Source organism: Cariama cristata, unplaced genomic scaffold (assembly GCF_000690535.1).
Source record: "Cariama cristata isolate BGI_N322 unplaced genomic scaffold, ASM69053v1 scaffold17795, whole genome shotgun sequence".
NCBI classification, from domain to species: Eukaryota; Metazoa; Chordata; class Aves; order Cariamiformes; family Cariamidae; genus Cariama; species Cariama cristata.
The window spans coordinates 30418-46331 of record NW_009617162.1 but is presented as its reverse complement, the minus strand read 5'-3'; the positions used below and the strand labels follow the sequence as shown (position 1 = coordinate 46331).

The window sequence follows — 15914 nt, the reverse complement described above, 5'->3', positions numbered from 1 at the left end:
GCTAGTGGTGCTATCCTACTTATCCTACAGCTATAAATGTTTCAGCACCTTGTCTGCATTCCTTGCTGAAAGGGAACAGTTCTTTTTGTTTTCCTGTCTTGGTGCTCCCCCAATGATCCTTACATTGGATTTAAGAGAAAAATCAATGTTGATGTTCTGAGGGATCCTATGGTACTATTTTTAAGAGTCCCCCAAAGTAATTTGGTCCTGTTGTTCTAAAAAAGAAAAAAATATATATAGTTACCTTGACTAGTGGCTGATTAAATCCTCCTCAGAACTGCATTAATATGCAATGTCACATTGGACTTCAGGAAAACCTGGAATGATAGATGCCAAGCCCCAGAAAAAATGCATACCAGGTCCAGTAATGGCTGGCCAGATACACATTTGGGACTGACTGCTTTTGGACAGAATTACTCTGCTGAGCTGTAATGCTGCTATGGGGGCTGACACTGGCAAGCAGTCATTTTTGTGCAGAGAAAGGACTGTACAGGTATGACCCAAAAATTAGAAGAAATTGAGTTCCAGATGTTAAGGCAGAATGGTAGAATATTGAATCTGTGAAGACTGTTTTCAAAGCTTGACAAGAAGAGAAGGTTTAAAAAGAGATTCATTTCCCTTTGCGATTATTTTTTTCAGTGAGAGAATTTGAAAGCTCTATGTACCCACTCTTATAGCTCACCAATGTCATCAGAAATATTGTGTTTAACTCTTGTCATTTCCATATATCTTTAATAAACATCCTGTGTTCCTACAAGATCATATTTACCTTCTCTCTTCCAACTCCAGCAAATATTGGTCATTTTGATGCACAGCTTTCCTGTACATCACTGAAAAATGACCTAAACTTCTAAACACAGACCTGTGGCTTTCTATGCAAAGTGGGATTCAACAAGCTTTGGCAAGTCATTAAGGCATCAGGACAAAACCAAGTTGCTTGCAGGATCATCATACTGCTCCCTTGTTTAGTAAACACTGGAGATTTATAGCACTAAATTTAACTAACTATAGAGCGTGCAGTGCTATTTTTAGACCTGTTTTCTGTGAAAATGTTGCATATGTTATCACTCTGTAAATCAGTCTTCAGTCAGGTTGGTCAGGTTTGGTCAAATTTGACACAGGATTGGCAATCCAAAGCAGAAACTTTTTGAAAATTGATTCTTGGCTGGCAGAGAGGGACAGAGTATCTTCATTGATAAAAATAGATAAATAAATACATAAGTAAATGACCAATCCTTTGCCATAAGGAAGGCAGTAGGAATCCAGATGGGAACCTAGGGGACTGCAAGCAAGAATGGCAGTCACGGCTGGGGAGATGGGGCACCAGAGAGCCACAGGACAACAGGCAACAGCAGTGGAGTGACTTGGGATAAAACGGGGGGGGGGGAGGAAACTGTTTCCTTAATTCTCCTATTAAGGAAACAAATTGTAAAAATCATTTAATCATCAGTGATGAAAAGCTATGGCTGCCAACTGAGACATCTTGGCGTTGCACATAATGTTTGTTTTAGCACAGCTTGTTGCTTGCAGAAGGATGTTTTGCTAATTAGTCCTAAAAGTTACAGGAAGTTTGTAATGCACTTCTTTTACAACTAAACTGAATGAGTCAAGACAGTAGAGTTATTGTATGAGTAAAAAAAAAGCAGGATGAAGCCATTAGAGTATTCCAGTCATCAGATGTCATGAGCTTTCTTCATTACAAAGCAAAATTTGTCCTGAAAATAACAAATAAACAGAAAATCTCCACAAACCATCTCTTCTCTCTGTTCAGTGTGCTGAAAATTTCTAAATATGTGTCCAAAATTTCTAAATATGCAAAGCCCCGGAACCAAAAAAGGACACTGTAAAAAAACCAAACTGAAACCATAGTTCTTGCCAGAGTCACTAGTCTGCAAATATTCGAACTGGCTCATTACTGATAGGAAAGCTGTTGCTGTACGCTTGGACTGTTTGTCAGCCTAGATGAATAGGGAAAACGGGATAAAGAGATTTAATTAAGCTACTAAGAAGGGATATAGTCAGTAGTTGCATTCAGTTCAGATTTAGGGGAAGCAATGACAACAAAGTCTGGTGTTGACTGAACTGGAAAGAATTGGCTGACGTCCACTGAGCTCATGTTTTACCACCAGAAAATCTGGCCTCTATAGGTCTAGTGTGGACAGTTAGTCTGTCTCAGTCCACCTCATAACTAAAAAACCCCCAAAGACACACTAATTCAGGTTCTCCTGTGTATCAGGTATGACACAGTTGTCTAATTATAATCATCAGGCTCAAGTTGCAAAAATCAGAATTTCATGACTGGGAATGGAGGCAGGATTTTATCCCCCATGTCCCTCACATCTTCCTCTAAAGACAATTTTCTTTAACAGTCAAATTAATATTACATGGCTCTGAGTGTATGAAAGGGGACAAAAGGCTGGTAGTCTTCTATAGGTCCTGCTAGCACTAGAGGAAAGTTTTTTTGGTCTTCCCATACCTTGTGTGGGAGATGCGGCAGAGCTCAAGGCACCCAATTTACCTTCTCCTCAGAGGAAACATTTACATTTTTATTGAACTGGAGGGTCAGGGGTCTTCAGTTTTACAAACTTGGTCTTATAGCTAAGATTAGTGAATTTCTCCAACACTTGTCCTAGAAAAATAAAACCAGATTCCTTTTTCAAAACTAGTAAAAAGATTAAAATAGTAATGTATCTTAGAAGGAAACAGTCAGGTGCATAATATCAAAATATTTGAGCTCTGCTAGTGCTGGATTTTGTGCATTTTATACTGCACTACCCACAGAATACAATGTGTTTGTGCAATGCTATGTTACAAAAACTATCTTAAGTATTTAGTAAATTTGGCACAATTTTGATAGTCTTTGGTTAAAATGCAAACGTAGGGATTTAAGATTCAAAATCAAGGGTATCTGGATTCTAAGAATAATTCAGAGTTCATGTCATTCAGGTACTGAGAAAAGACTGAGATTGTGATTGAAAGACAAATATAACCCATTTCTTCACTTGAGTCCTCAGAGTCTTTTCTTGTTCAGATCTGTCTTCTCTTACAGCATTTTTGTGGCCAATGTTGATAATGAATACTGGAGTCCAGGAGCTCTCCAAGCTTTGGTGCCAAGAAGTCAGCACAAGTGATCAGCAACAATGTTTTGAAAGCACAGTTGTAGATTACTTTGTATATGTACACACATATATAGATCAAAACATAGGAAAAAACATATTGAGTTGAACAGAGCTCATCAGTGTCTTATTTGTAATCGGGTATTTTTCCCCCTCTATTTTCAGTAGTCCAGGGCACCATCACAGCTGGGGATAAGCAGGTGCAAAGAGCAATTATCCTATTTCCGGAGCTAATTGTGAGTTTCAATTAGGCAGCCAACTTACTGGGGTAAAGAAACTCATCACCATCAATTCTTCGGTGAGGAATAAGATCTTCTCATGTCATCATGACTAATCTATTTATTTATTTATAATAAACCATCGATGGTTGGTGTAATTCTCTTATCTAGCACAATGCAAAGGGTATACAGAGACCATAGAGAGGGAGACATCAATACAAGCCAGTGCGACACAGATGAACAAGCTTCTTTATAGTGGCAGTCTTATGGTTGCATTTGTAAAAGATTTATTGGTATCTGCACCAGAAATGAATTCCTACCCCTGCAAAAATCAAAAATCCTGCTGGCAGGTGCTCAAGGGAATTTTCCAGTGCAAAATAAATAAATAAATACCCAGGCAAAAATACCTTACATGAAAAAATCTAGCTGAGCTCCATTGTTTCAAAAGGCCTGCTCAAACCAAGATGCTTTACCTTTTAATATCTATCTATTTATGCATGCGTGCAGGGAACCTACCAACTAATTGGAATCATATTTGTAAGTCTACTGACAATTATATACTACATTGTAAATTCCAACATTTTGTAGTTCTCAAGCTGCCATGCAGAGCATGTTAGAAATAAATCCTTCATTCTTACATTTTTCACATTTTCCAACAGTTTTATTACTTTGAAGTGTCTTTGACTTTTATACATATAATATTCAAAAAATTAAAAAAAAGAGATCCCAATCTAAATCCTCAAACAAAGAAAATAAACTCCCCTGTGCCAATAAAATTGCACATTTAAGGGGAGGGGGGAGATATCTGGGCTACAAAGCTATTTTTGTTCCAGCTACATCAGTTTTATCTAGTTTAATACTTATTCTATGATCATTTGAAATTCAATTTCAGGTAGTTCTGTATCATATCAGCATAGGATGCATCATTAACTCTAAGAGGATATTTTCCATTGGCATCTGCTATTTTCACCAAATATCAAGGCTTGACATTTGCTATCTTTATCTGGTTTTGGTGTATCACTCATATTGACATTTTGTTTCTTCTTATCTGATAGTGATTTCAACTGTGACCAGCTGTGTTGCTAATAAAATCAACAGGCAAGTATCTGGCACTTAGTTCTTCACCAGTAGAGGAAAAGAAACAACCCAGTGACAAAAAAAAGTAAAGAGATACTTTTCAATTAAGATGCTTGCCTGTATCCTCATATTATCCATCTTTTAGCACTTCTGTTGATGTAGCATTTCTGATTGATTCCCTTGGGGAAGTCTCCATGGAAATCCTTGACTCTCAGATGAAATATTCCTTTTTGCTCTCATCCACTGCTTCCTGGAGAGTGGGATCATTTTTCAAAGCGGCATCTGCACTTTCAGCAAACTCAGTTCCTTTTGCCTCGTTGGTGTGGTAGGTGCCCTTATGCCTGTACATGTACCGGACCATCACCACCAGCAGGCAAATGAGGACAAATACCATGGCAGCAATCACACCTAGAGGAAAGAGACTAGTTATTTAACTTGCCTGTAATAAAGAATGAGCAGTATCTCACAGCCAGACATCACAACTTCAATTACTTGATAGGGAAAAGCCCATGTATCATAAGATGTTCGTGTGTTGCAGTGGCCAGTGTCAGAACTGAGTCTGACACTGCAAGAAACGAGATAGTAGGAATGCAGGTCAGATTCTCACTAGCTTTCTTTCAAACCAATGGCTTGGAGCTAAAAGTTCATTACAAAATGAGGAGAAATAAAAGAACATAAAGGAATATCTAATGAAGTTTGCAGGCAACCCAACCCTGCCTCCACAAGTATACTCAATTTCAGGAGAAGTAGAAGGCACTGAGTATTTCTTAGAAGACATTCACCAAACAGCAGGAGCCATATGACTGCAGTACTGCTCTGTATTTGCAAGCTGCCATTTCATGCTGTGCTCTAATTAAGAAAGTCTGAGTGTAATGAATGTGGAAGTGACACTGGGAGGAGGAAGGGATTCTGGGTAGATCTTTCCTGTCTCCTGGACTAAGGCTAATTACTAGCAATGTGTTGACTGGACAAAAATCTCCACATGTAACCCAAACGTGCATAGGACTAAACGGTGAATGGACGCACTCTTAGTGAAGGAAAGTAAATTCAAGTTCCAGGAGTGGTTCTGCACAGAACACTGTGTCCTTGCTTCTCAGAGCCCTTTGCTTTTTTATCTTTTCTAATGTGAAAAGTAGAAGTCCATAAAAGAGAGGCACCCGTGACAAGTCCATTTCTTTACAAAATTACAAGCTGTATCCTCTTCCTCCCAGATCAAATTGTTCACTTAAGAATCCTGAAAACAAATGAAGTATTTTCAAGTTTATTCAACTTGTGTGATTTTTATTTTTTTAACGCTTTTTGCATACAAATGAGATGTGCTTATAAACACTTTAGCTGTGATTCTGTATAAGTACATGATGCTGAGCTGATTCTATATACACATGACTCCAGGAGTAAACTAAACATTAAAGGAATACACAATAAAAAGCACCAGAACAGGACATTCCTAGGAAAATCCCATATGTGGACTGTGAAGCTGCTGTGAGGATGTAATAGGTAGGAATTAATCTGACTCGTATGCATCTACAGTTCAGGAGGCTCCATCTGAGTTACAACCCTTGGGCTTCCTCTACTGTCAGTGAACAGTGTATCTCTGGGGTGATTCCTCTTCTAGAACTGAATTCCTATGTTTGGTCAGACGAATTGCTCCCTGGAAATGCCTACAATTCTGCAGAGACAATGAGGGGTATGTAGTCAGTATCTCTCTTCTGTGTCCCCTGTGTTCAAGAGAGGCAGCGGGAGTGGGTGTCTCCAAAGCTTTAGATTTACCAGCATCAATAAACTGAGTGGGGATACCCTATTGGCATGAAAACAGGGGAATGGACAGCATATTAGCAGGGTAAATAAAAATTATAACTGTGTGTTAGAAAATATGCCTGCAATGTTATCCCACAGATTTTATGGTGTCTGGTTCTAGAAACTGAATTTACTGCTAGCAGAAATGAAATTGCTTATACAAAGAACTTTAGGTTTACAATATCATAGTTGCGGTGAGGGCTTCATCAATTTTTAGGACCTCATTGGTATCCCTTGACACAAGAGGCTTTAATAGGCTTTGGATGTAGCACAATATTAATAAGCCTAAGGGACTAAGTACAAATCAATTTACCTGCTTCTTGTTCATAGAAAGCTGAAATTAAAGTTACGGGAGATGGGACCTGGGGGAAATATAGCAGAACCTCACCAATTTGCACTAATGATTGGTATACCCCCTTGTGAATGACTGAAATTAGTGTGTTAGCATGGAAATGAACAAACACAATAAAAATAAAAAGGCAGGTTCTCTCTGTGAACATAGCTTTGCTCATTTATTCTGACAACTGTATTTAGTTTAAATGCATGAGAGAGCTTTAATGGAACATGAGGAAATGCACTGTGGTATATTCTGTAACAGTAAAGGGCCAGCTGATATGAGCTAGCATGGCTCAAAGCAAAGGTGCTACACCAGTTCTGTATTAAATGACAATCTTGACCCGCTGAACAATGAAGAATATCAGAGGTTGACTTTGCTGCTGGACTCTTAGGTATTTTGTCTTAAAATGAGGAATGGATGGGGGTGGTACTGCTCACTGTATGGTTTATGCTCATTATCTCATCTCGTTATCTTGCCAATAGCCCCTCTGGGAGCAGATTTCCCACTGGCCTAATTAACTCTAATTGTGCCACTCCTGTTGTCTTGTCAGCAAAGCAGGGGTTTTGCAAAATGCAAGAAATCAACCAACCTGCTGTTTTAATTCTAATGGTGTTGCTTAGTATGGTCTGCTACTTACCTCCAATAACAGCCACATCTGCTCCAGCTGTGGGGCTCTCGATGTCTCCATCTATAAATAGATTAGAACATACAAAAGTTAATTAAAGAAAAAGGAATTGGATCATATGTAACAGCAATGACTGCACTGGTGGTGGTATATTATTTTAACCTCTGAAACTCAGAACTTAAGCAAGATCTCTCATTAGCAAAAGACATTTATGAAACTTCTCATTAGAGTTAGCTGTACTGTAACAGTTTTCTGTCACTATAACACTGGAAAATAAATAGCTAGCACATTATGCAAACTATCATGGCCCTCAGGGAAACACCTACTGTTTATTATGAGCACTTACCTGTAACATTCTCCAGTGAATGATTAAATTAAGAATGTTTAGGTACTGTGATTACTCTCAGAAAGGTAGTTTTGGGGAAAAAATGTTGGTGCCTATTTATTTTCCCATTTATGGCTCTTCAGAGTATGGTTTGGATCCTGATTTGATGCAAATTAATATGGCTCTATTGATTTCAATTAGTATTTATTTATCTACAATATCCTGTTTTTTAATCTTAGAATTTGTTTTCTTTTAAACTTACATTTGGAATCAAGGCAAGCCTGTTATGTGTTTGGTATAAAACAGAGACCCCAATTAGAGTAAGTCTGAATTCAGTACTAGTAAATCAAAATATGTTATTTACTGGATTATAAATTATATAAAAAAAGATAACTTTGCAATTTAAATGCAAAAGGGAAGTACCTGACTATGTCTTTTTACGAAGTAAGAAATTGGTCTGAAAAGCTGTAAGCTGATAAAAGGGCAGTTAGAATTGGAATTACATTTTTATCTTAATTATAGCACTAACTAAGAATATCCAAAACAACTAATGTATAGCCAAAGTGTTTTAAAGGGGAGAGGAAAAAAAATCCTAAAAGACAGTGAGGATTTTTCTCTCATTATTTGATACAGACCTTAAGTGAAAGTAAATTCACATAGACAAGCATTTCTTCACTAGCTTCCCCTTAGTTGATCAGGGTACAACTGTGATCTTGTTTTCTGTTCCTTATTTCATGCCATTGGTATCAGCCCACTTAGTCCTGAATTACGTGGATGTCTAGGCAGGTGATGAACTCCTGGAGTTTTTCCATGCTAGGTTTATGACAGGACACTCCTTTCTTTGTTTATTATTTTACTATTTATACAATTCTAAATTATATTTGTTCCGAACAAGGTAAATAGCTTTATGTGAGGTCTTTTTTTATTTCCCTCTGGTAAATACAGTGGATAGAAAAGTTCTCTGGAAAAGGAACATACAAAAATATGAAACATACAAAAAAGGAACATATAAAATAATGGAAATGCTAATTCTAAATCCTTCTATAAATTCAACAGTGGCACTATGGCTGATATCTGGCGCTCTTTTTGCTAAATCTGTGATATATGATGCCAAGCTAAGACATTACCAGCAGCTTTCTCCTTACTCATGTCCACTCTCTTGTATCAAAGTGCAATAAACTGAGAGCTGAGATTCAAAGGATTCCCCTCTGCACAAACACGGGAGATGCTTTTTCTAGAAAGCAAGAGTACTTTCTTCTCCCTCAAAGACCCTTCCCACATTTTCTTCCAGCTATATGCTGATGGAAAGATTAGGCACACCTTATGTAATTTAAAAACTCTAATTATGTCTATGTCCATTAAAAACCCACGTGTCCCAGAAGAGATTAATTGCTTCAAGGTCAAACTGTTCTGTATTTCTTTATACACTAAATACATGCTGCACACCAAAAAAGCAGGCTCCTCTACAGCAATCAAATACTTGAAGGTGTAAATTCTAAAGTGCTTCCCTATCCACACAGCTTGGTTCCAAACATTAATTCCAGATCAAATCATTATCTCTTTAATTATAAAAAGATATGCGAGCAACTGTCTGCTCTTTCCTGTCATTCCCAGGTGCCTCTCAGATTCAGATAACAAGCAGGTGCCTTATCTCTAGTACTTGCCACCACAGTGCTTTTTGATAATGGATTACAGTACCATCATGTTGCAGAAAAGTTTTTGTTTCCATACTGTACTTTCTAAGTTCTCAGAAGAATGCTGGACCCATCTTGAGCTATCATGTAGTTGGCATTGAGCAACCAGCTAACACCGTGATGTGGCTTCACGCACAACAGTTCCCATTTTACTGCAAGCATGAAAGTCTGACTTCTCTGTTGTGTGTCAACTTTTGACCAGGGAACAGGCTTGCTGTCCTCCCAGGTGGCCTTTTGCTGCATCATCTGGAGTACCAGGACATTGCAGCTACCACAAACGACCAGAAGTTTCTAGGGTCTGCTCCCCAGATCAGTTTTGGAGCAACAATGATGGAGAGGAGAGAGGGACTCTCAATGTCTGTCTCACAGTCTCTGAAATTTCACTTTGTCGAAAAATAGCTATGTGATTATGACAACATCACAATATTGCTAGGCAGGGAGAAGATATCAGTGTCATTCAAGATTCAAGCAGTATCACCTTTCACCAAATATGATTGAGGAAAATGCAAGGCATGTGCTCATGAAATTAGGCCATCTTCCCAGAGCAGGGGTGAGATAACAGCCACTATCCAGATGGGACCCCATGCTTGGCCAGGAACCTCAGCATGGTCTCTCTAGACTTCAACTCAGTCTATGTGAGAAACACACTGCATTACTATGGGACTGAATCTCCACTTTCTGAAGCAGAAAATATATCCAATGTACCGGAGGAATTTTTAGCTGAGCAATTGCTATAGGCTTTGGCCTTCTTGTACCTTCTTTATTCTGCTTTTCTTAGCGTGCAGAGCACTCAGAGGTCTGTGTTTCAGTAATTGCTTTTGCACCTGTTTTGGTTATTTTCGCTTGTTTCAAGGACATCTTTTGTGTTATCTGCTGCTAAGTTGTCCTTGCAAAACTTCCTCTCAGTGTTATACTGGCCCTTGCCCACAGTTACAATCTGTTCTCCTAAGTGTTTAGACAGTGTTGTCATGTAGTGCCATTGGTTACCATGACACACAGAAATCAAAAGATTGAGGGAAAACTTGTTTTTCATAAAATCTCTGGCCATCAGAATGAGTTGGCTAAATCAAAAATAGAACATACAAATCAAATTGCCTGTTGTTGGAAAGTATGATTCTAAAAGCCGTAATGAAGGGAAAGAAATGCCTTTGTGCCATGACCTGAAATTAATCAAATTCCAGTTCTGCCCATGAACTTACAGATAAGGAATTTTGCAATAGAACGACAATTGCTACCTGTCTTATTCTCATCAATCAAATCATGCTGAGAAGGCAGCAGCCTCTGAAAGCCCCAGCAATATTCCTGACTTAAATGTTGCAAGCATATCTCTGGCTTTGTGCTTCAAAGATGAAAAGCCAGTACAACTAGCTTTTATGTTCATGTAGCCAGTGGTGAGTTTTTCGTGCTAAATTTGTTGGTAAATTTGTTAAATCATCTCCTCCAGGTGTGATTTTCCAATAAAACTTGACTTTTATTAATTTTGATGGGTTTTTTCTAGTTTAAACTGATCCCATTCCATTTTGACTGAGGAGCACTTGTTTGAAGGAGGCAGGTCCAGCAGTGAAAATGTTTGTTTGAGGCTCAGCACTCTCCTTGTTTTGCTATGCACTTCTCCTGGCAGTTGTAATGGTTTCTTTTTTTCTTTAAATTATAAATCCGAACCACTAAAAGCCATAAGTCACTTCCTGCTCAAAAATTGACACTGGCCTTAAAATACTTTAAAACTTTTTTTATTTGCCTTTTCTTTCATACCTGAGCTTCATTCAAGTCTTACTTTCAAGCCCTTCTCTACCATACCAAAGACAAAATGTGCTTTGTATATGAAAACTGAGTTTTTGGCATGATTTTGTGACACCAGGAAACAGGTCTTTAAGGAAAATACAAAGTATTATAAGAATCCTGATAAAGCTGCAAAACTTATCAGTGAGCTACTTTAGAAGCATAACTATGTAAAGACAACCAAACTGACAAGCCATTCAACTTACATAGTGATGGGAAGGGGCATATTTATTCCCCAAATACTTTCTCCCATCCAGCATAGAAAGCACAGATTTTAGATCTTGCTACTTGCAGAAAACAATGCCTTAGTGTGCTTCTCTGGCTACTGTAAGTGACACATGGAACAAAATTGCAGAGAGGTTCAAGCTTTCTAATTTTTCAGGCATTATTTTTGCCTACTAAAGGAGTTTCCAGAAAAAAATCTGGCACTTGCACCCTTAGTGGTTTTGCAGTCAGCACTGTAATTAGCAATTTAAGTACCTTCATATTTGCTTGTTATGGATTTACACATGGAAAAGCTATGAAAGGAAAACTGTACCTGCAAAGGGATCTCCTTTTGGCACATTTGATATGAACGCATGGGAATCATCCTACAGGACAGATCTAATCTACTGGTGTGAACTACCAAATCTCTACTGTGTAATCCACAATGGCAATTTGATGGGATAATACAGACCTTACCCCAAACTTCTCAGTGTCTCTCTCATTTCCTAAGATAAAGCTCCAAACTAAAGCTAGACAAGTGTTTACTGCTAAGTAGTGTTGAATATAGAAAGAAAAGCCCGAGATTACAGCTCACGTCACAATTTCCTTGCAGCTGTGGGTGATACTGCTGTTTTGGAGTGGGTGAGTCAAGCTGAGTGAGTATATAGATAGCTATGTGTGATAAGCAGCTTTTACAGCGCAGTTTTCAAAGCCACTCAACACCAGTCAGGCAGCACTGCTCCTGCCCCTGCCTTTCAGGATTTTCCTACCCACAAGCTTGTACTTTCGATTCTTAACAATGTAAGTCATCTCTTATCATGATGCTCCATTGCTACCTGCTTGTGGTTACAATCTCAGACAAAGCCTTGGCTGCTAAATGACAGTCAAGTGGGTCTCTAAGTGCTTCCTTGGGCAACCCATTTTCTCTCTTGATGTGCCTGTTCATTGCCTAAGAAGTACTTGAAATCCATTCATTCCCTGTGAATGATGAGCTGAGCTCCTTGGGGCACATTTCCTTCTTAGGGCTTTCCTAGGTGTGCAGACTAGGAAACACGCTATAAGATTTCATGTTTAATCAGCTCACCTAACCACCTCATCAAAAACATTGCTGCCAGTGGGATTTTTCCAGGTGAGGAACAACCCATCGTTATCTCGATATATCCATGGATGTGCTTTGCAGAACCCCCGCAAATATTGACCATGTTGTTGCAGGAAGTGGTGTGTAAGCAACCTGTAGCTGAAATGTGTCTTTAGAATTCAACTATTACACGTTTAATAGTTCTGTCTTAAATATTAGTACTATCTATCTGTGCACTTCCAGGAAACAAGGGAGATGTTCAAACTGAGTAACATCCAGTTCATGATTCAGGCCAGATATAAATGGAATTCAGAGAAGGATTTTGCCTTTTATTGATTGTTCTTTCATCCATTTGAAAGACAGCTTTAAGTATAACTGGAGACCAATGAAACACAGTTTACTCAGTAATACTGAGTCTAGTAAATTATTGTCTACTTTTTGGGTTGTATTTATTGACCTAGCACAGCATACCATACTAACATTTCTTTATTTTTAAAAAGTTGTAATTTTAAAGGAAGATTGCCCTTTTATGTAAAGAATTTAAGTGGTGTGTCAAAAACGCTCATCACTGATTTAATTGCTTCCACTGAAGATGATAGTAAGGTATTCAATTGGGTTCAGTAAAACACAATAAACTTCTGAAAGTATTGATGAATATACAGAGTCTACCAGGAAGCTTTTGCAATTATTAAAAACCTTTACTATAATTTTTTAAATTTTTTATTTTTTAATATTATATATACAAAAATGTGTTTATTATAACTGTTCCTTTCCCAGGGGCTCTTTTTGTTCTTTGTATGCTCTTCTGCAGTCATCATTCCTCTTGACTGTAAAAGCAGGTCTTAATGTGTCCCTATTGTCATCACTGATGCAAAACTTTTCTTACCACACATTTAGTATGGAAGAACTAATGAAGTCTTAACATCTCCATTGTTTATGCAACTGTGGTATGTCCTCCTTGCCCTTTGGTTTATGTTTGTGCCTTGCCAACATATTGCATTCATGAGAAAATCACTAATCTATTAACCTTAGCACACCAATTTAATTTACAAACTATAGTTAGAACTGGTTCACTGCAGCTGCATGTGTAAAAAAGAGTTGAACCAACTTCTGAAAACTTCATGTTAAAAATATGTTAATTGCTCAAGCTGCTCTCTGGCCTGTGTTACGATATCTGATGTATTGCACTGAGGCCTTACTGGGTTAAAAAAAATGTCATTACCTATTTTAATATTTGCCAGTAAGTGTGCAGTGCCCTGCCAGAGCTGGCATCTCTTATCCCGAAGGGTCATCAGCCTGAACCCATCAATTTGACACATTATGCTGAAAAAGCCATCACCATCTCCCATTAGATAATGAAACACATCAAGGCTGTTCTTTCAAAATTAAGGAACAGTTTCCTATCTGTCAATCTGGAAAAGAGACAGAACAATTTGGCTTCCATTTATGTATTAAATTATTATAAGGATGATAATGGTGACATACAACAACAACAACCACATGATCTTTTGGGTAAGTAAATGGACCATGCTCCAAATGTAAAGTAAATTATGCAGATCAAAAATATCTACAAAATTAAAATGCACTAGGGCCAATTCTCTTGCTATTCTAGCTAGCAGGTACTTTGTCATTGATTCTGAGAAGAAAAAATCCAGTCTCATTCAATTAAAATAAAGGTCTCTTCAAGAGTTTTCACACCTTGTAATACAGTGAGGATAAAAAGGCATTATAAAATTAGTTTAATTAGATTAGGATTGCCACATAATTTTAGCAGTTCTCACTTGATTCTGGTATACAGTGTCAGCAAAATATTTTTGTACCATTCTAGAATATTATAAAGTAAATAAGAGAAAATACGTTTTCCAATATTTGAGGAAGTATTAGCTTCACTCACAGAGTTTCTCCTTCTTTTGTGACACTGAATTGCACTTGAGTCTTGGGGAAAATCAGAGATGGAGAGATACACTAGAAGTCAGCTTGGCAAAAAATACTCATATGACATCCCTTAATGATAAAAGGGACAAGGAGAAAACGGTCATGAAATCTGCGAAATTATTTTAGGTGAAAAATAACAAGGATCTTTTAAAGCTGAACAGATATTCTATACTTTGAAACAAAAAATTTAAACAACAAATTTAAAAAAAGATAAGAAAATTGTGTTTTAAAGGGTTACATAATCTAAAAAACCCACAGATTTTTTTTTTTTAGTTTAATCAAACTTTTCTGTTTATCACCCGAAAGAACTGACCCCTCGCCCCCAAATCCACCTTTCAGTTTGAACCATATACTCTTCTTTTTTTAAATTTTATTTGCACTTACTAGAAACATACATTAAAGTACTTTAGCTCCTTAGCTCAGGGTAGCTGAATGCCAACCACCGATTCTGATGGCAATTAAGCAAAGTGCATCCAGTAAGAGCATTAAAATGGAAATCCCCCCTTAAAAGTACTATAGATGTTATAACCTTAAAGCTCTCATAAGCACAGTACTTGAGAGAGAGCTTATAGTAGGCTGATGTCCTGTCCGGTAACAGATACTTCATGTTTCCTGAGTATTCACACATATATATATACACACAATAAAAAATTGTCAGAGAAATTCAGATGGATCACTCTGTGGCTTATAGCATCAGGAAGGATGAGAATGTTTCAGGGTTAGCAGAAGAAACACAGAGCAGAGGAGAAGTTAGAGAAAGGAAATGCCTCCCAGGCACTGGAGCTCCTTAGCAAGCAGGCAATGAAGGTCTCAAAACGATGCTGTGGAAATCTTGTCTTTAGAGATGGGATACGGGAAGCCACCAAGGTCCACCCAGTGGTGGTCTTGCTGCTTATGTGTAGTGACTGGTTTTTGCTGTGCTCCTATGGGAAAGCTGCTTGATGTCTGAAAAGCAAATGTTGCCTTCTTATAATAGAAAGAGTGCATGAAGTGTGTGGACCTGGAACAAGGTCTAATCGTCTTTTTAAAAAATTCTGCATGTGGCAACTTGCAAGTTGTGCCCTGTTTTGTCTGCCTTATGTTTATAGTCATATCACTGCAAAAAGTTCCCTGCTTTTCCATGGAAATATGTTAATGTAACCAGACCATCATTTACATTTTTCCTCCACAGCCATCAGTCGGCTCACACTCCAAATGTACAACATTTTGCTGGGGAAGATAAATTGGCCTGGTATTGCTTCATTAAAGGAGGAGTGACAAATGGAGTATGAATCAATCCAGAAGCTACAGTCCACGATCAGGACGTTTTCCTGCATATGTCCCTCTTCTTCCCACCTTCCCCCTCTTCATCAGAACAGAGTACTCCTTTTGAGGGCTTTTTAATCGGGAAGGTTTTGAAAGAAACACAAAATATTCAGCAAACATGCTGTCACCGTTTAAGGTTGGGCCAGCTCTTAAACCTGGCGGCAGATGCTCTCTATTAACTCCTCCCTCCCCCCAGGAGGGAAAAGGACAGCAAAAAGGGAGAGAGACTTATGGATTGGAAATGAAAACTACTTTAATAATACAATAATAATGGAAAATAGTATAATGTATTAATACTGATACTACTAATAATGGAAATAAAAGGAAAAGCATACAAAACCGATACTGAGTGTCCCAATGACGATCAGGGCATTGCAGGCTGCAACCCACAGCGGCTTTCACCGCCGCCCCAGCCGGGCGGGGC

General features: G+C 38.1%; 1 protein-coding gene across 1 annotated transcript in view; it reads right to left on the bottom strand.

Moving 5' to 3' along the window:
* Positions 1-4102: 4102 nt before the first annotated feature.
* The window catches only part of GYPC (glycophorin C (Gerbich blood group)), a 32740-nt gene continuing 20928 nt past the window's right edge, over positions 4103-15914 (bottom strand). The window contains exons 2-3 of the mRNA XM_009700450.1: positions 7183-7233; positions 4103-4819 (exon numbers count right to left, since the gene is read on the bottom strand). Of these exons, the coding sequence (XP_009698752.1) occupies positions 4623-4819; positions 7183-7233 (248 nt within the window). The 3' untranslated portion in view covers positions 4103-4622. The remainder of the gene's footprint in view (positions 4820-7182; positions 7234-15914) is intronic.